The 20,531-nt window shown below is 38.3% G+C and overlaps 1 protein-coding gene across 1 annotated transcript; it reads right to left on the bottom strand.

The window, feature by feature from the left end:
- Positions 1–604: 604 nt before the first annotated feature.
- Positions 605–19,823, bottom strand: CUNH18orf54 (chromosome unknown C18orf54 homolog). Its single transcript, XM_045850147.1, has 9 exons — positions 19,728–19,823; positions 18,906–18,996; positions 16,239–16,567; positions 14,204–14,971; positions 13,736–13,886; positions 11,011–11,113; positions 6,980–7,111; positions 4,759–4,829; positions 605–1,550 (listed from the first exon to the last, which is right to left on the bottom strand). The coding sequence occupies exons 3-9, from the start codon at positions 16,519–16,521 to the stop codon at positions 1,478–1,480; spliced, it is 1,581 nt and encodes a 526-aa protein (XP_045706103.1). The 5' UTR covers positions 16,522–16,567; positions 18,906–18,996; positions 19,728–19,823; the 3' UTR covers positions 605–1,477.
- Positions 19,824–20,531: the final 708 nt, after the last annotated feature.

Raw genomic sequence — 20,531 nt, 5'->3', positions numbered from 1 at the left:
AATCAACCCAGATCCACCTGATGGTCACCTGCCTAGAATCTGCAACAGCTAAGCCACATTTTTAATCATCAAAGTAACGCCTTGTTTGGTTGGAAGCAAACTACTATTAGCTGTGAAGCAGAAGACCATACTCAGAACATAGAGTGTCGCTGACAGATACACCACCGAGTCAAGAAAACAAACCTACTGAGGCAAGGGACTCAAACTGGGCAAAAAGACCAGCATAGCGTGATGGCTCTGACTCCCTGACCAAGAAAAGGCACTGTTTACTCGACGTTTTTGACATGTAAGTTCTAAAACAAAGGTTTTATGTAGTGCGTTAAATTTGGAGAAAATCAAAAGCAAATTCTCTAACCTAATATACTTAGAAATTCCTACTTGAAATAAAGCTACTTAGCCAAGATGCTGCCATTTGGGCAAAGTGTTAATTTGTAGTATTTGTGTACATAGATGGGTATTCTTTCATTTCATCAGGCTTGTTAGTATGCTTCACTAGTCACACTTGACAACTTGATCTTAGTTTTGTTGGTAAAGAATGCAGCTCCGCTCACTTCCAGGTAGAGGCAAACTTTAAAGACTGCAGATTGTTTTAGAGAAAGTTCAGTTCTTAAAAATAACTTTGAAATAGAGTATTGCTTTCTGATTTCCCATATTTGTTTTAAGTTTAGTCATAAAATTTCATAAAACATCTGGTCACTGATCTCACAGTTTTTACTACTTTGACCCTAAAATTAAAATTTTTAAAAAATCTAATATCAAAATATTAAATTTTCAAATATCCCCCCCAATAATGGTTCGTAAACTCTCAAGTATTACCAAGATGATCTAACAGAGAATCAAAATCAAAGCATTAATTAAAGTTCTCTTGGATTTCACAACATAAAATATTCCTTTTAGCACTGAACCACCCCATTATTAAAGTTATTTGTAAACACAACATATCTTAAATATTTGATTTACGAAACTTAAAAATAACATACTTCCATATGGGTAAGATATTCCTCTAAGATATTCCTCCACAATTTTGATATTCCTCAAAGCCTCTTAAAAACGGATGCTAATTGTATCAGAAAGTCTATTCCGCTTCAGAGATTTTAACTAGAAACCAGGAAGTTTCTTAATAATCCAGAAAAGAGACGATAAAATGACGAGGATGATGAAGAGGGTTAAGTCCACATGTGCTTCGAGAACTGGAGCCATCCACCTTCGGATGTCAGACATTTGCTGGCCTGAAGACCAAAGTCCAACCACAGGACACCGTGTGGGTCCCCCCGGTCCACATTCTGGTATTCGGGTACAAAATGAGGATAGGTCGCAAAAGCTATGGACATTTTCAAGTTTGTTTGTTTTTTAAATATATAATAATTGAACCAATCTGAAGAGTGTATGGCTTACAATAGCTCTGCCAGTTGCAATAGGAAAAAATACGTTTTTGTTTTGTGGTGACTATTTATTGGTTAGACTCTTAATTTCCTCTTCACGTTTTCGGTGACTGTTTCCCACTGGTATCATCAACCAGGTCTCTCAGGCGAGATAAATGGTGCAAAGCCCTTCATCAAAAAGTATAAAACATATTATCAACCAATATTAAAGACTGAATAGGAACACAGACAGCAAGAAATGGTGATTACATTGTTTATTAACATCAAAATTAGTATGAGGAGTGAATTTATACAATAACTTAAGTATCGAACTGTGATGGAGTTTCCTTATAAAACTTTGATATCTAAATAATTGAGGGTTAAAATAATTCATCTAAAATTCTATAACAACACTTACTTTAAAAAATGTATTTTGTGTGTTCAAGGCTTCTTTTTGGCAAGTTAGCTGAGTTAGTTTAGTAAGAAACAATGGGTATCATTTGCTATCACACTTAAAACATTTTTTTCATGTAATTTTCACAACAGGTTTGTGAAATAATATATTTTATTTTGGTATACTGTGTATATCATTTCAGAAACAATTCATTTATTTTTTTAACATACACTCAAGATAGCTAAAACTCAAAAAAATAAAGCATCAGTTACAGTTGTCAGAAAAACTCATTTTTATTGAGCATGGAGGAAACAAATGAAAATTATGTTGAATAATGTAATATTATACCAAGAACCTTGTTTTCGCAAAAATAGAGCTAAGATTATAGTATTAGTGGAGAAAATTCAGTCATCCTTCAAACCAGGAAAAGAGAGGCCCTTAACTTTCCAATCTTGCTCTAAAAACTGTTCCAGTTTTTCCTCCTCTATCCTTCAGATCCTAGAGCCACTCAGAAAATGTCAACCATGTTAATCAACCATATTTCGGGTCTCTGATAAATAAGAGACCAAGAAAAACAGAAATAATATAGCAATGTGTGCAGTAATCTCTAGTGGTCAATTACTAAGGTGAGCTAAGGGTGGTAACTATGACACGCTAATTCTACAGTCTCTAACACAGGTTCAATAAATGTATATTAAATAAATACATTATCTACTTTACCCAAGATAAAGAGGTGGAAGAAACCAGCAGTGTTAATTACTGCATTATATTTCTCTCCCATGTCTCTGTCTTGGACACGTACTCAAATATAATTAAGAGAAGAATCTGGATTCTGCTACCCTTTTAGCAACTTCAGTTAATTTTTGAGATTCTCATCCTCTTTAACTAAATGACAATAACGTACCCAAAGTTACTAAGCGATTAGGTAAAATTAACTAGACACTATCATTTCTACATTATCTAAAGAATTCTTTTCTTCCTAGAGATGCAAAGTTATGAGAAAAAAGACAACTTGTAAATATACTTGAGACTTGTCTTCCTTTTTCTTTTCAGGCTTGTTATTACACTACCTGTGACTCAAGTGAAAGAAAACGGCAAATGGCTAGAGAGTCTTACTCACTGTTCACAAACCTAACAGCCACACATCCCTTGGACTTCAAGGGTCTGGGAAACTGGATTGGCAAAAAAAAAATCCTCATCTTTATTTTCACTAAATACTATCTGTAAATTAGAATCTTTCCAATATGCGTGTACGCAACAGACCAAAACCTGTGACCACAGAAAACGGAGATATTTTCATATCACATTATAGTCATTGCAGGAATCTAAAAATCTTTTTTCACTACTTCAAAGTTATAATAGTTATATGATAGTTTCAAAATTACAACAGGTATCGAAACCACTGCCAGAACATATGTTATCTGAGTCTTCCTGTTTACAGTCCAAAAGCTCTGGTGTGACTTAACTGGCCAGCTATTAGATAACTTTAAGCCTAGCTGTTTACCCACTGATAGCAAGGTCTCACTGGCAATCCGGAAATCAATGCTTCCCCAAATTCCCTTTCTCTACCTGCTGATCAACACGTGAAAAGGAAGTAAAAGCATACCATGATTTAATACTTTTATTCAAGCTATGCAAAAGGTCTTCAAATTAGGTTTTTACAAAATCAATTTTAACTTATCTGTGTTTTAAATGTAGTCTTCTTTTAAATGCATTAATAATCACATATTATTAACTAGAAATGTAATATTTTTATAACTATAATTCAATATAACTAGTTTCCTTTCTAATCCTACGTAGTTTATTTTACGCCTTTAAAAAACAACATCAGTGAGAAAGAAGGAGAGGGGAGGAGAGGGGAGGGTGTGGTGCGATGGGAAGGAATGAGAAAGCTAAGCAGAAACACAATCTTCCGTGTCCCTAGCTCGGCTACACTTGTCAGCTGGCAGTTCCTTTCACTGAACTGGCATCTGCCCTGCTGAGAATGGAACAATCCACTTAGAGCAGAGGCTATCAAAAGTGTTGCATTCAGCCCTGGCTGGCGTAGCTCAGTGGACTGTGCGTGGGCTGCGAACCAAAGCATCGGAGGTTCGATTCCCAATCAGGGCACATGCCTGGGTTGCACGCCACGGCCCCCAGCAACCGCACATTGATGTTTCTCTTTCTCTCTCCCTTCCCTCTCTAAAAATCTAAATAAATAAAATCTTTAAAAAAACCTTTAAAAAAGTGTGCCATTCAAAGGTATGTGTAGGGAGAAGTGGGAGAAAACTAGAAGAATATTATTCTTGATTTTTTTCTAAAAAGGTGAAAAGACACACTAATGGGGAAAACATAAATTCAAGGGTTATGATACAACACCAAGTACAGCCCTTTGAAATGGTGTTACCAAAGTAAAAAATTTTAATCTTGGCATTTTATGAACTCAGTACACCATCTTCTGTGGACACTTTATTTTCACACAACTAAACCCACAAATACTTTTCCCTTCTGCCAATAAGGCAAGACTTGTATTCTTGATGAAACTAAGAAAACAGGGGGATTAACACCTTTAAGGCATTTCAACCTTTTTATCCAGGACACTGTATCTCCTGGAGGTTTCTGTGGATATAGGTCAAATAATGATACAGTTGTGACTACAGCTATTCTAGAGGGTATATATGAAAACACATGTCATGAACAAGTTCTCGTCCGGGATATCCACACCAATACTAATCTTACACTGCTGCTATTGTTCAGAAATTAAAGAGTATCAATTTAGGCCATTCCCATTCCTTGCATGTTAGGTGTCTAAGGTTATCTCACAGGGTTCTAAGAACATTTTAAATAAGAAATAGCACAGTAGTAAGAGAAAACTTCAGTATTAAACAATATGTCCCAAGAAGTTTAACCATGCCCATCATATGCTTAGAACTACTTCATTACATCCTGTAACGCTCTGACTTCAATCCAAGAGGCGGCTACAACATACCCACACATATCCATAAATCAGTACAGAATACTTACTTGTGAAGTGACCTAGTGATAGGAACCATACTTTCCTTCAACTGTAATTTAGAGAAATCATCTTCTGAAACCTATTATTAAAAACATCAAATGAAACAAAATACTGAAAACATTATATAATTATAAACTTATATGCTGTCTAATGTGATTAAAGAGAACAAGAAATAATAACTGTCTTCATTTCCAAAGAAATAATTCTAGCAAATAATTTTCAGTAGAGAGTTATTTTTATTTTCTCTTTATTCTAAAAATGCAACTACTACCGGGAGTCATCTTTCACTTGTCCTACAGTATGCTTCTAAATGTATGCCCAGTAAAAATCAAATACTGGCTTCAAATGATGACTTCTATGAACTCGGTTATGTCTCCGTAATGTTTAAAAGGGGAGGGAAAACAAAGACAGATTACACGCTTGTATGTTAATGTTGTGATCATTAGAAAGGAAAGAGAAATAGTAAGAAACAAACCTAACAGAGCAGGCTGTGCTAGTTCCCAAGAGTTAATCCACTCATTTTTAACAAAAACTGAATTTCAGAAAGCTCTACTGAGTAACAAGAGCAATAATAAAACAGTGACAATAAAAACATTTCTTAAATATTTAAAGGTACTGTTATCTGTAAATAATTTAAGTACTATTATTTGTTTTTACAACTTTTTACTTCTTATTATGTCTTTTTAGTATTTTTTTATTCTCACTGGGGGACTTTTTTTTATTGCTTTTAGAGGGAGGAAGGGAGGAAAAGAGACAGAGAAACATTCCTCAGTTGCCTCCCATATGTGCTTGGTCCCAGCAGCGTGCGCTCCCAGACTGGGGGTTGTACACAAGTGGACCAGGGAGCAAACCCACAACCTAGGCACGTGCCCCGACCAGGAACTGAACCCACAACCATTCAGTTACGGGACAGCACTCCAACCAAGCCACACAGGCCAGGGCACTATTTAAGTTTTTAAAAGTTTTTATTATTAGGTAAATATTTTATTAATAAGGTATTTATTAAGTTTCTAATTAGGTGCCAAGCACTATAATAAGTAGTTGATATAATATGTCTTAATTTCTGAATGACGTCATTTTACAGAAGAGAAAACTGAAACTAAGGAGGTACAAATATTGCACTTGCAAGTGGCAGAATTATTATTTACAATCAGATTGGGATTATATAAACATTCTCCCAAGTTATAAGTAACAATATATTCATAAACACTACACTACTATGAAGAAAATTCAACCCCAACAGAACAGTAGCCTAAAGCAGAAACAAAGTTCCAAATTCCTAGGAAACACATAAAAATTCAATGGTTTTAAAACAAACTTTAGCCCCAGCCAGTGTGGCTCACTGGGTTGGAGCACCGTCCTGTAAACCAGAAAGTCACGGGTTTGATTCCCAGTCAGGGCACATGCCTGGGTTTCAAGTTCAGTCCAGGTTGGGATGTGTATAAGAGGCAACCAATCAATGTTTCTTCTCTCATATCAATGTTTCTCTCCCTCCCTCCCTTCTCCTCTCCCTAAAATCAGTAAGTGTGTACTCAGGTGAGGACAAAAAAATAAAACTTTACAGAACTGTCTTCAAAGGTCAATAAACATATGGAGCAAATTGCAGATGACAAAGATATATAGAGAAGTCCCATGGTGAAAAGGTTTTCTAGATTTCCCCAATCTACAAATACATGTCGACTACACAGAATAATTTTGTAGGGCATAAAAAAAACTCTTACAATCCTTCCATACGATAGCTGTAATACCATCACATCTATGTAAGATGTTGAATTTATTACCATAAACTAAATAAAACAATCCATTCCAGAATATACAACCACAGAAATTTAATAGTATTCAATTTGAATGTCACTTTGTTTTTATATATGTGTATATCTATATATTTTATTGTTGATGCTATTACAGTTGCCCCACAGCTGTGTCACCTTTACTCACCTCTGTCCACGTCCGTGGGTCCTTCCTGTGTGCTCTTTGACTGATCCCTTCACCTTCTTTTAATTAGTGCCCCCTCCCCCTCCCCTCTCCCAGCGGTCAGTCTATTCCATGATTCCATGCCTCTGGCTCTATTTTGCTCATTAGTCACTTTCTAAAAAAAGTAATAATACAACTCTACAACATATGTTATGTGCTATGATTAACATAAAATTAGAGGTCAAACTAAAAAAGATCTAGAAATAAATCTTATCTCTTCACGGATCGCAATTCATACATCAAGTTTGTGCTTACTTGCTTAATTTCTCCTTTTGGCTCTATAGTTTTATTCTGGTTAAAACTTTCTTGCACAGCCTGAAGATTAAATAACATCTGTTTCAGGGCTTCCACAGGGCCATGGTGTTTCCCTCCAGAAAGGGTGCAGCCCTAAAAGGTAAAACAGATGAACGACTAACCATCCAAATTCAGGGGCAAAAAGTTCTATTTTGTATTATTCTTCCCCAATACAAAATTAATGCAAAAATCCAAATAATACATGTCAATAAAGTGTTTTAGAAATTGTACCTAACTCATCACCTCGCCTTACCCAGCTCCCAGATGAAGTTACTTAGTGACAGTCATCACGAACAGCAGGGCATTTCCTTTCTCGTCTTTGCTCTTTTAAAATGAATAGTACTTGTTTACACTTGCAATGCATTCATTTAGTACGTTTAAAATCACAGATTTTGCCCTGGCTGGCATGGCTTAGTGGATTGAGCTCGGGCTGGGAACCACAGTGTCCCAGGTGCAATTCCCAGCCAGGGTACATGCCTGGGTTGCAGGCCATAACCCCCAGCAACCGCACATTGAAGTTTCTCTCTCTCTCTCTATCTCCCTCCCTTCCCTCTCTAAAAATAAATAAATAAATAAAAATCTTAAAAAAAAATCACAGATTTTTAGAACTAGAAGTCCCCCAGAGAGCAGGTAAGCCAACCTGCTCTTTTCAGGTGTGTAAATGCAGCCTGGTTACCAGCTGAGCAAGGACTGGAATTTTAAACACAGTATTCTCTACACACAGTTGGATATGTTTTGACACACAGAATACTGGTGTTTCCCCTCTTCATGGGCCACATAGTCCTTGCTGCCCAAACAACACTCGTAACTCGATTATCACCGATCTTACCTGCATCCAAAGGAGGGCAACAGCACTTAGCTATGTAAGTGGTCAGGATTCTCTTAAGAGAATCTGTAGGGGATATTTTTGAACTTCTTTTTAAAATTCTTACCAACCTATTACTTGTACATTATTCACATGAGTTGCTGTGTCCTGAAAACTATCCACGAAGTGGCAAATTGGCCTCTTAAGATGTCTGTAATTTAAAATTTTTTCAACATAGTACACCATATGTACAGTTTCAACTTCAAGGCTACAGGAAATTGTTGACTAGCATAAGAACATTAAAAGTGGGCTCTCACTGGTGAAGAGATTCAAAGTTAAGCATAAGAGCTAAGAAGGTTTTAAAGGCACTTCACTGCTATATGAACACAGAATGTAAGTATGAAACTATTAAAAATACAGAATAATCCTGAATGTGCACTGTAATTGAAAAAAAAGAAACATGGTGTGAGAAAGTAAAACGATGCAGCTGCTGTGGAAAATGGTGTGGCAATTCCTCAAACACCAGCACAGAATTATCATACGACCTGCAATTCCCCTTCCAGTTACACACCCAAAGTGAAAGCAGAGACTCGAACAGACACCTGTGTGCCCATGTCATAGAAGCATTATTCACAGAACAAAAAGTTGAAGGCAGCCCATGATTTCATCGGCAGATGACTGGATAGACAAAACATGGTACATACGATGGATACTCCTCAGTCTAAGAAAGGAAGGGAATTTTGACACATGATGCAACATGTGAAATAAGCTAGTCACAGAGGACAAACATATGATTATCATGATGCTATGGACTGAATGGTGTCCCAGAATTCATGTGACAGCCCTAACCTTGAATTCAGCTGTATTTGGAGCAGGGCTCTGGGAGGTAATTAAGGTTCAATGAGGTCATAAGAGTGGGAGCTTTGACACCATAGGATCAGTGTCGTTACCGGAAGAGACACCTGAGAGCGGGAGGCAAGGCCGCTGTAAGGACGCTGTGGAAGGCAGCCACCTGCAAGCCAGGAAGGGAGCTTGTTCACCAGCACAGAATCTGCCAGCAGCCTGACCCTGGGTCCCCAGCAGCCGCCAGAACTGTGAGAATAAAAATCCGTTGGGCCACCAGCCTCCAGTGCTTTGTCTCAGCTGCCTGAGCAGACTAACACATATGAGGTTCCTAAGAAGAAAAGTTTTTCTTTTCCACAGAGAAACGGGTGAAATCAGAAGGTCCGCAGCTGCGGGAGCAGTGTTGTGCCCACGTTAATTCCCTGTTTGTGGTCATTGTGCTTTGTTGAGATGTAAACAGTAGGGAAGCTGGGAGAAGGATGACAGGAGCCATGTGTATTATTTTTGCAACTTCATGCACATATGAAATTATTAAAAACAAACAAATAAAACCACCCTGGTAGTGAGGTTGTATGCGTATGGTCAGCAGACAAGGAACCAGTTGCTCAGTATTCAACACACATCCATCTCAAACTTAAAAATACTTGTGCAAATCTGTTCCTCTGCCAGTGCTCCTCATCTAAGAAGTGGCACCATCCAATCCTTTCGTTGCTTGGCTCAAACGTCTCGGACTCATGTTTTAAATCCTCTCTATCTCCATCCCACCAGGTGCTTCTCCAAAGCACACCCCGAGTCGAACTGTTTCCAGCCTCCTCCCATGCACCCCGGCTATTCGGGCCTCTGCAGTCCCCATCCTGAGTGACTGACTGCAAACACTGCCAACCTTTCTGCTCCTTCTCCAACTGCTCTTAAATCTATGCTCATACACCTACCATTTTATATTTTTAAATGTGTACCTGAAAATTTCATTCCTCCACTCAAAACTCCCCAGTGACTTCTCACTCAGATAAAATGTAAAATCTGCATTCCATAGCTCCAAAGTCCCTACAGATCTGACCCCTCGTTACCTCTCCACCTTTCCTCTTAGCACCCTTTCCTGAGTTCCTGCTGACCGAGCTACACTGACTGGACCCCAACACTCCTGATGCCAAACACCTCTCTGCCTGGGGTCTCAGCGTGCACGGTGACCTCTGCATGTAGAGTCTTTCCCCACGGGCGTCTGGGTTATTCACCCCTAGTAGGTTTTCGTTCATGAGAGAGGCCATTCCTGGCTACTCTATTTAAAACTGCAGGCTCATTTCTCTTTCCCAATTAATGTTTCTTCATAACACTAATAGTACTCCCTTATAGATTACATATTAAATTTTTGTTTAGTTTGTCTCTTCAACTAGCGTAAAAAATTTAAGCGGCAAGGGTTTCCTCTTTTTCACTACTAGGAGTACAGTTCCCAAAAAAGTGCTTGGTACTCAAATATTTGTCAAATATTTGATAACTAAACTTCACTTACCCTGCACCTGCTGTACTACTATCTTATATAGAGCGCTAAGGTCTGTAGTAAATTTCACTGGAGGAAAAGAGACATTTTATTAAATTTTTCAGCTAGTATTCAACCTCTCAAATCTAGAATGTTAAGAACCCAAAAATATTATTTGAATATTTAACACCATGTCTTGTGGTTCTAAATCAAACTGTGCATCATTACTTATATGCAAATATACACATTTATATTTTATTTTGGGGTTAACTACAAGATGCATATATACTGATTTAGTAAAATAATAGTTTTCCTATTTTAAAAATTATATAGATTTATAATTTTATTTTAGAAACACAAATCTCAATAAGCAGCTGTCCTATGGGAAACTATAATGGTCTGTTTTATATGTTTTCCAGAAAATAAAATTGTCATGACAACTTAGGCTCTCTGTAAGAGTTCAATCTCAGGTCCCTTTACTGCAGAATACTCAAATAAATTATCAATAATTCCAGGAGTAATGGTTTCGTGCAGGGGTGCCCAACCCACAGGCCGCACGCCGCCCAGGAGGGCTATGAATGCGGCCCAACACAAAGTCATCAATTTACCTAAAATCTTTTCTTTGCTCATCAGTTGTCGTTAGTGTTTGTGTATTTAATGTGTGGCCCAAGACAAATCTTCTTCCAGTGTGGCCCAGAGGCACCAAAAGGTTGGACACCTTCCACGGATGGTTGAAACTTTCACTGGATGTGTGTTCGGGAAGAAGGGACATGGGTCATTTTTTTGTTTTATAATATCTAAGTAACTTAGAAGTTAATATCTACATACTAGTAATCCTTTAATAAGTTAAAGAGATGTACCTTCACTCACCTGATCATCATCATTCAAAAAGTCTTCAAGGAGCCGCTTATCGCACTTCGCCCTGGAAGCCTGCTGAGGGCCCTCCTCAGAGTCAACAGGAACGGGAGATTTGCTAAACGGAATTTAAGATACAAGACAGCAATTGAGCTCCCGATTTATAAAAATTAGACAGTATATAATTGCTAAATGGTTATCATTTCAATATAAATGGTCACCAAGAAATAATCATTATAAGTATGATTGATGTTGATTTTGCTCGGTAATTCTCTCATCTTCTCCCTTAACTGATAATAGAATCCAGCCCTCCCTATCTCCTTGCTTCTCCCTTAAAACTCTAAGAGAAGATGAAAATGTCAGTTTTCAAATAAACAAGTAAGCCTCCAACTATAGGCTATGCTTATAGCTCACTTGTTTAAATAAGCAGTACATTTTTCCAATTAAACACCATTAGTTACCCGATGATAATACACAAAACTCCCACAAACACATGATTTTCTACTGGGATGGCAATTACATGCTCTGCCACGTCAAAGCAGTAAGACAGACGTCCCCCTCCAGAACTGGTATGAACAAAGAAGACAGATTAGAGAAGGAAAAGAATCAATTTTGAAATTATAATTCCTGAGTTCAAATTCCATCCCACTCACTATATGACTTTACATAATTTATTTATCTGAATTTCGATTTCTACATTCATACTCGCATTTATCTCAAATAAATCTTCTGCAAATTAACTCTATGTACCTGTTACATTTAATAAATGCTTAATAAATATTAATTTATTTCTTGATGTAAGAGGTAGTAGAATAAAGGGCATCCCCATCAAAAATAAGAAATTTCCCAAAACCAAATTGTTAGTTAGAGAATAAACTCATTCTTTTATTTAAATATCATTATGAGATGTGCTTCTAACTCAAGTACTCAGATATCTAAGTCTTTTTATAACATGTAAATGTTACAATGCTAATTTTTCTTAATTCACAGCATTTTATGATTAACTCATTTGATTTGTAATTCACTCGGAGCTTTTTACTGCTCTCAAGTAGTCTCTTCTCCCATTCTTGAGCAAAAGAGTTTGTACATCCACCCACCATTATCAAAAGCGTTTATCTGATTACTGAAGATGGGTGCTAGGTATATAAGGGTTCATTACACTATTCTTCCACTTTTGCATTTGAAATTTGCCCATATAAAAACTTAAACAAAAAAGCAAATTTCTGGTTGTAGCTGTAGTCAATCTTTTAGCATATTACTTTGAGTACATCCACGTCAATTTTTTTTAAGATAGATTGATAACAATTTGTCAAAGTCATATTGAGCCAAGTCTGTCACTCCTTCTCACAATCCATCATTAACTTTATATACAAACATGCCCATCACTATATGAATTCAATCGTCTAAATATCAACCACTGTATGCAATGTACTGGGCCAAACCCCTGATGGTAATAATTATACTAGTCACAGGTTCTAGTATCTACTTATGAAATACATTAAAAAAAATTTTACTCTTAAATATCTGATATTATCTGCTCACCCACTTTGGTTCCAACTGAAAGCAAAGCATTGTGGCTATGGTACTTTACAAATACAGAAAGCTACTGATAATATGCAATTAAAAAATAAGAAAGATAAAAATTAAATGAGATCATTATTAACCCATTTTTAGAAAGAAATTGTTGAATCGACAATTGAGAAATCTAACTAAGAAAAAAATATTCTGAATAATCACCACAATTACAATTTATGAGATGATTATAATGTCCTAACTACTTTTATTTATTTTCTAACCAATTGAATCCTCACACAAATGCCAAAGCAAAATAACTTGTATAAGACCTTGTACAAAGTCGAGTTGTACAGCAGAGATGTAACTTGTACAAGGTCTCGGTGAGGAAGTGACAGAGCTGGGATTCCAAACCAGGGTAATAATCAGTGTCCACATTAAAAAAAAATTCAACAAAAAAGTAATTAAAAAAAGATCCAGCAGTTACTAAACACCATCTATGACAAAATAAAAGTACGGACAACGGAATATAATAATTATCAGAACCTAAGGCAGGACGCAGGGTTACCAAGAATGCATATCTGATAAGTCTAGATACAATAGTATCACTGAGACACTAAGAAAAAGCTTCCCTATCTAAACTCCCCATCCTTATTCCATGCAAGTACCTGGGTGAACACTTTTTATTCTGAAAAGCCACTGAAAGGTTAAACACACAAATGAAAACAATCTCAGAAACGACAAAGATTTACAGAATAGACAATATATAAAATGGACAATCATTTAAGGAAGATAATGACTGAAAGAGAAAGTAAAATGTAAATGAAAGGAAATGGATAACTAATACATGGGAACAATAGAAAGGGAGAAAGAACTTCAAAGTAAAATGAAAGTAATAAGAATTTCACAGCCCTCCTCCTTCTGCAAAATAGTTGCTTTTGGTTCTAATTCCTCATATTAAACATATATGAATGTTTTATAGTGCAACAAAAGGAACATGTAACAAAGGCAAAAGTTATATAATGTATCTGAGTTATGAAACATTACACCATCTTGTGGTAACAAATGAAAAACTACAATATAAAGCAAAGCAACTCTGAATGCTGAGTTCTACAGAATTACCATTGCTAACTGTCATTAAGTTATTTAAAAATAAATTAGATGTTCACACGTTTTTCATTTGGAAAACTACTGACCTCATATAACTTTTCCGTTATAACGTACTTACAAAGTAACAGGAATATTTTCCCACGACCTTTCTGCTTCAAGTTTATCTAGTGAACACGGACTGTCGTCCTGTTTCATAGGCTTCGGTAGGTCTTCAGTACAATGCTCGAGATTCCTCTTGGCTTTCAGGATGAGCAATTCAATTTTGTCACCTGTTTAAAAGACTATATTAATTATTTAAAAAAGCAAAGCACACCAAAACTCTCACAAAAGCAACAGGAATTCAGATAACTTGGAATATATACACATCTATGACAGCAAATTACGTCAAAATGTGACAATTGAAACAAGTAAAAGGGAGAAAAGACATTTTCTATTTACAAAATGCTACATAAACGAAAACCTAGGAATTCAAGAGATCTTTTATCACGTGATCATTACAGCAAGACTGAAACATAAAAGTTCCTAGATATTAGGTCAAATTACAGCATTTTCTTTGGTTCTTAGAAATAAACAAAAAAACAATTACCACTGAATGGCTTTTCAGATTGTCCTGGAAGAAGTGGATTTTCACATTGACATTGGCTAGGTTCAGAATCACATTTATATTCATTACCTAATCCTTTATCACCACTCAAGAAATCTGAAATGTTTGAGGGTTCAAAAGAATATTCGAAGCAATCTAATTTACTCGTAAGTCGAGAAGTTCTTTGTGCCTGATAACTATGCCTTGGGGAACACTGCTCTTCTTTAAATATTTTATGAATCCTCTGGCTCTGTGTGTCAGGTAGCAAGTCTTGATTGTGGAGCCAGACTGGGTATTTGAAATCAGGTATACTAGTTATCCCTGAAACATTAAGGTCCGATTTCTGGCCAGTGAGCCACCTGGGGTAATTCTTTTCAAGATTGTGTTCTGAACTGTCCTTGAGAGATTTCTTGGAAGAAGATAAAGATGGTCCAGAAATACATTTATTAGTATTATTTACAAGTTTTAAGTTTTTTAGCCTACGAGACTGCTTTCCATTTACATTTCTGTTTGCTAAGTTATCCTCGCTCATGGCAGTGGGGGGTTCTTGAAAATGTTGATTCTTTTCAGTGTCCGACGAACCCAGTCTTCCAACGCCTCTCTTGGTTTTCTTGCTACTTCGGTGACCTGGTCCAACACAAGTAAAAGGAAATGATCCATCCGCTGGAAGTTTTAATAGATCATCAGTCGTTAAGCTAATGGAGTCTATGTCATTAGTAGTCCGTCTTCTGGAAGATAAGGAGCCTTTTCTGTGATCAAAATTTTCAAAAGCTAAAAAACAAAGCATAGTTCTGTTTATTTTTCCAGTATCAAATATAGAAATACTTCAAAATATTCTAAAGTAAATGAGAATTAAGAATTTAAGAACCATTTTTGCCACTGTCCTTTTATCTGCATTAAAGTGTAAAAGATACAGGTTGATAAAACAGGATGTGCTTTTTTATCTCACATCTCCATCCGTTTTAACTAATTTCTACCCTTTTCTCTCCAACCTCCTGAATTTTTCCATGTTCTTTAACTTACTGTTTCTTCAACTTTTTTCATCTAGACCTACCCAATGCACTAATGCACTCATATTATCCTGGTCACTCAAAACTAGCTGCAACACAGGGAAAAAATGTGTTTAGGTGGAAAAAAAACTGCTTTCTTGCCTACTAACTCTGCATTAACACACAGTAAGTAACTGTTCTAACTCTTCTTCTGGAATAGTGCCAACATCCTTCTAAGAGTTGAATGGAAACTTTTTCCATATGGCTATTCTGTAAGTGCTCAGTAATTGGGTTATCAACAGATGCATTTTCTAAATCTGTATTCATAAAAGCCTTACCAAGTAGAAACCCTTAACATGCCCTGGCTGGTGTGGCTTAGCAGATTGAATGCCAGCTTGCAAACCATAGGTTCACCAGTTCGACTCCCAGTCAGGGCACACATCTGGGTTGCTGGCCAGGTCCCCAGTAGGGGGCACATGAGAAGCAACCACACATTGATGTTTCTCTCCCTCTCTTTCTCCCTCCCTTCCACTCTCTCTAAAAATAAATAAATTAAATTAAAAAATAACCTCTTAAAGTATTATGAATATTATTGCCCCATAGAATACAGATTGGGAAGACTACCATAACACTATGCCATCAACTGGAATTGACCAGGTATAATAAGAAAGACTGAGATTTGAAGTCATCAGGCAGTAAAGGAAAGCTAGAACCACCAAGTCAATGCTCTTTCCATTATGCGGTAATAAGATGGTTTAAGGATTAGAGTCAGCCACCTGCTATGATTCATCAGCTTCCCCTCCAAGGTCACAAGGAGATCTTAGCTGAAAATCTCTGAGAACCAGAAAATTACAGAATCTTTTAAGAAACGTATCCAGATCTCAATATTATAAAAGTCATTTTTACCTCAAAAGAACAAAGAAAGAAGCACATAGTTTTTAAAGACTATAACACATCTCTCAAATGCTTTAAATCAGTGGAAAGGAGGAGAAGGAGAAGAAGGAGCAGGAGGAGGGAGAGGAGGAGGAGGAGAGGGGAAAAAAACGTACCATTGTTTGGTTTATAAACATAGCTGGAGAATTCTGGCACATTAGCAGGGCATTTGTAAATGTTCATCTTTCCAGTGGTTACACCAGGACACATCTGGCTTAGATCAAAGTCATCAATATAGGCCTGCAGAGCCTGTGACGCAGAACTGTACAGTTTATCCTTGTACTGAAAAGAGCCATCAGAGTTAGAGGAATGACTACCACTCAGGCTGCAGCTTGCTAGCAAAGAAGATACTGAAGACTGCCGAGAACACACTCTGTGTTTTGTATTTGATTTTGCCATGCCTTCCTCAAAATGGATTATTTCTGTTCATTTCTCTTAGAAATAACTGTAATACAAAAACAAAAGATTAAGGTTCAAAGTAAAAGGAATAACAGCCACATGCAAAGAAATTACTAAATATGTAAACTTTTTATAATTTTCTTTTAAGAACAAAATCCATTTTCTATAAATCCTTTTTAGGCAATACACGTTATAATTTCTATTATTTTAATTACTATGAACTCTACCATTTATTTAGAAAACATTTATGGAGTACCTACTATGTACCTAGAATTAGACATACTAAAATTATCTGAGAATATGCATGGAAAGTTTCAAAGAAAGAGTGCTCACTTTTTAATTCCTAAAAACTACTGAAGTACAGACAGTCTTTTCTTATGTTGATATAGTTTATGACATCATAATACCTAACATTCCCCTATACAGATTTTTCAATTCATAAGCCTACCACCATGTACTGCAGATAGTACTCAATAATTTTTTTCATTCTATTTCTTCAATTGATTTTAGAAAGAGGAAGGGAAAGAAAGAGAGAGAGCGAGAGAGACATCAAATTGTTGTTCCACTTACTTATGCATTCTTTGGTTGATTGCTGTATGTGCCCTGACTGGGGACAGAACCTGTGATCCTGGCATATCAGCATGACTCTCTAATCAGCCTAGCTACCCAAACAAGGCTTGCGCAATACATTTTTAAAGGCATCAAATGAGGTATTAGAAACAAGAAGGAACAGGGGAGAATGTTATAAATGTCAATGGGTAACTTTATCCAACCCCTTCACCTAAAAAAGAGTTTAAAACAAAATATAAAGAAATAAACAAGTCATATCATAAGATGAACATGCAAAATGCTCTTTCCCTAAAACAATATTGTTAATAATAACTTCCTGACCTTCATTTTGGGACTCATTTTAAGAATATTTTATTCTTAAATACATTCAGTCCACCTCTCTTTTACAGACTTAAATAATTAGAAAACTGACAACGTATTCATCTTGTTTTTCCATTAGTAAAACTGAGGGAATGCCTATCTACCTTAGTATAGCAATAATAGGATCTATATTTGAAAACCTAAAAACAGAATGAATAGGCACTCTGTTCTTTTGCTATATTACATTCTTTTAAAATTAAATCAATGGATTTTCTGTACTAAAAATACGATGAATGTCTAGGACTTAACATGCTATGATGTTTAACTTTTGGCTGTATTTTGGAATATTTAAGTTACAATAACTTTTAATGCAATCTTAACTCTCAAAATTGACTTTATAATACTGAAAGTTTTCCATTCAAGAAAAAAAAGACAATAAAATGTCCTCCTGCCTCTCAGCCTAACAATATGCAACTGCCTTTGCAAGAGGGCCCAGAGCAGTGAGTGGAAGCAGCCACAGAACATAAGATCATGTTCAGCTTCTTTGATTCCCCCGAGTGCTGTGATATTGGTATACCAGGAAAGAATGGCTAGACTATCAGTCATGGTGGCCAAGACATGGAAACAGCCTAAGTGACCTCCTTCAGTGGATGACTGGATAAAGAAGATGTGGTACATACGTGCAATGGAATACTACTAAGCCATAAGAAAGGATAAAATACTGCCATTTGTGACAACATGGCTGAATCTCTAGAGTATCATGCTAAGTGAAATAAGTCAGAAAAGGAAAAAGAACTACATGATTTCACTCACACGTGGGCTATTAACCGAAAGCAACCAACAAAACAAACTCATAGACGAAGACAATTGTACGGTGGATTCCACAGGGGGAAGGGGTGAGGGGGTAGTAAAAGGTAAAGGAGGTCAAATACATGACAGAAGGAGACTACACTTTAGCTGGGGAGCACAGAAAACAATATAATTACAGAACTGTACACCTGAAACGTACATGTTATTAACCAATGTTACCCCCAATAAATTCATTAATATATATATATTTTTAAAAAAGAATGGCTAGATTAAGTCAGCTTTGCTCTCTTTATTCTACTCACCAATGATGTTTAAATTTTCTGAAACAAATACTGCTGGGATATTAAGTTTGACCAAACATTTTCTCCCTTATTCCAACACAGTACATGTAGGTTACTGGTTTTAATTTTACAAACCCTCAAAAACACAACAAAACCCTACAAGGCAAAGCTGATGGGTCATAGTTCTCAGTGAGTAATAACCTTTATCTTAATTCACAGGAGGCAAAACAAGAATAAAAACAAAAAATCCACAATTTAAGTTTTACTGTGTAGAGTCTCCAAAAGTACACACAAGTACAAAACTAAAATAAAATAAACCCCTATGCAGCTATCACCCTTCTTCAATTACCAACATATCCAAACGTTTTACAATGTCCACCCACTTCTCCCGCAGGCTTTGGAAACAAATCCCAAATGTCTTACCATTTCTTCCATACACACTCGTCCATAGCTGCACAAGGAAATCCATCATTCCGAACAAAACGTGAAACGAATGGCAAGAAATTTCAACTACCTTTGATTCAAAAACAATATTCCGTGTTAAACAACCAATGGGAATAGCTCAGAAGAAATGAACAGACCTTAGAAATAACAGCTCTTGGGGGAGGGGGGTACAGAGATCTAAATGGTAACAGAAAAAATATAATAAAGAAAAAAGACAGACGGCAGCTCTGTGATTTATGTGATGAAACCGAACATGTGTTTACAGCCTACAGCAAAAAGAATAAACCCAGAAAGCCAGGACCGTTGGCGCTCCCACACCAAAGCATCTTGTCCCCTCCGGGCGTTGAGTTCAAACCAGCCCCAAATCTAGGAAACGCCCTCCCTTCGGGACCCCAGCGATCACAGGCACAGGCTCCTCCGGAACATCGGGGCCTGCCGACAGTTAGCGCCAGGGGTGCGGGCTGAGCTCCTCGAAGGGACGGTCCCAAACGCCTACGCCCCCAACCCCCACCCCGGCTTCAGTCGACGCCTCCAGTCCCCTCCGCCCAGTTCCGCGACCCTCCCCCGCCCGGGGACCCTCCCCCTAAAGTTGCCCCTTCCCGCAAGGACACCCTCCCTCCCGCAGGAGACGTCTTCCCCTTCGTTCCCCGCCACCATCCTTTAGCCCATCCCTCGGGCTGTCAAAGGATGGGACGCCCCTCGAAAACGCACCCCCTTTTCGGGTGGAACTCGCAGAGGAAGATCCACAAAGAAATAAAAGAGCACACTTCCACACTCGCAGCCCAAAGCCCAGACCTGTACCCGGAGCGCAGACGCGACAAAGCGTCCCCGATGCGAACAGAGCCGCTCCAGAACCGCTCGATCGCAGCATCCTCCGCCGTCACAGCGGAGCGCGACGCCCGCGCAGGCTTTCAAACTGACCCGACTTTGCACCGGCTCGCCGTGCGCGTGCGCAGTGCTCGGGCGCCGGCTGGGGACCGCTAGGGACGCGCGGGCCGGACCGGGGCGGGGAGCCCGAGGGCAGGGGGACGCCGCGGGGCCTGAGGTCGCGCTGCCTGCTGGGAAGTGTAGTTTCTCCCTCCTCATCTCTCCTGGCTGGAGTTCTGAACTGCGTCCGCGGAGTCACTGCCACTCCGCGCTGGTGACAGGCTGAGCGTGCTGCGGCCGGCTCCCGGAGCCCAGTGAGGGGACTCGGTAGGGACACTCGGGGTGCTTGCGTCTGACGTTTCGGTCCCCGGGAGTCAGCTCCACCTCCCCAAGGAAGCTCGGCCCCCCGCTTTCGGAGCACCCGGCTCCCAGGGTAAGACACCCTCTGGGCCGGGGGCACACCCCGAGACCACTGCCTGCCCGGCCGGCCCTCCTGGGCTTCCAGGCAGCCCCTCCCGCCCGGAGCCGACCGACGCGGGGTGGGATTTAACACACTCCCTGGGGGCCCGTGACGCCCGGGAAGTGTGGCAGTGACCCAGCGCGGACTGGGGCCCCAGTCGGGCAGTGACCCAGCGCGGGATGGACTCCTGCAGAAAGAGACTTCCAGTAGGTAAATTCAGACAAGGAAAAGCAGAAATCAGAGATGGTTGATTCGTGGCATGTACATTAATTCAGTGT

Source organism: Phyllostomus hastatus, unplaced genomic scaffold (assembly GCF_019186645.2).
Source record: "Phyllostomus hastatus isolate PE091 unplaced genomic scaffold, TTU_PhHast_1.1 phas_contig_80, whole genome shotgun sequence".
In the NCBI taxonomy this organism is placed as follows: domain Eukaryota; kingdom Metazoa; phylum Chordata; class Mammalia; order Chiroptera; family Phyllostomidae; genus Phyllostomus; species Phyllostomus hastatus.
Note: the sequence above shows the minus strand (reverse complement) of the source record. Positions and strands in the feature narration are given on the sequence as shown.

What these genes read in the sequence shown, in the direction of transcription:
- CUNH18orf54 (XM_045850147.1), bottom strand. Translation starts at nt 16,521, where the DNA reads ATGGCAAAATCAAATACAAAACACAGAGTGTGTTCTCGGCAGTCTTCA. An exon ending in GAAAATATTCCTGTTACTTT is followed by an intron (nt 11,114 to 13,735) that starts GTAAGTACGTTA and finishes AATTCCGTTTAG; the next exon opens with CAAATCTCCCGTTCCTGTTG. An exon ending in CAAAAGGAGAAATTAAGCAA is followed by an intron (nt 4,830 to 6,979) that starts GTAAGCACAAAC and finishes TTTTAATAATAG; the next exon opens with GTTTCAGAAGATGATTTCTC.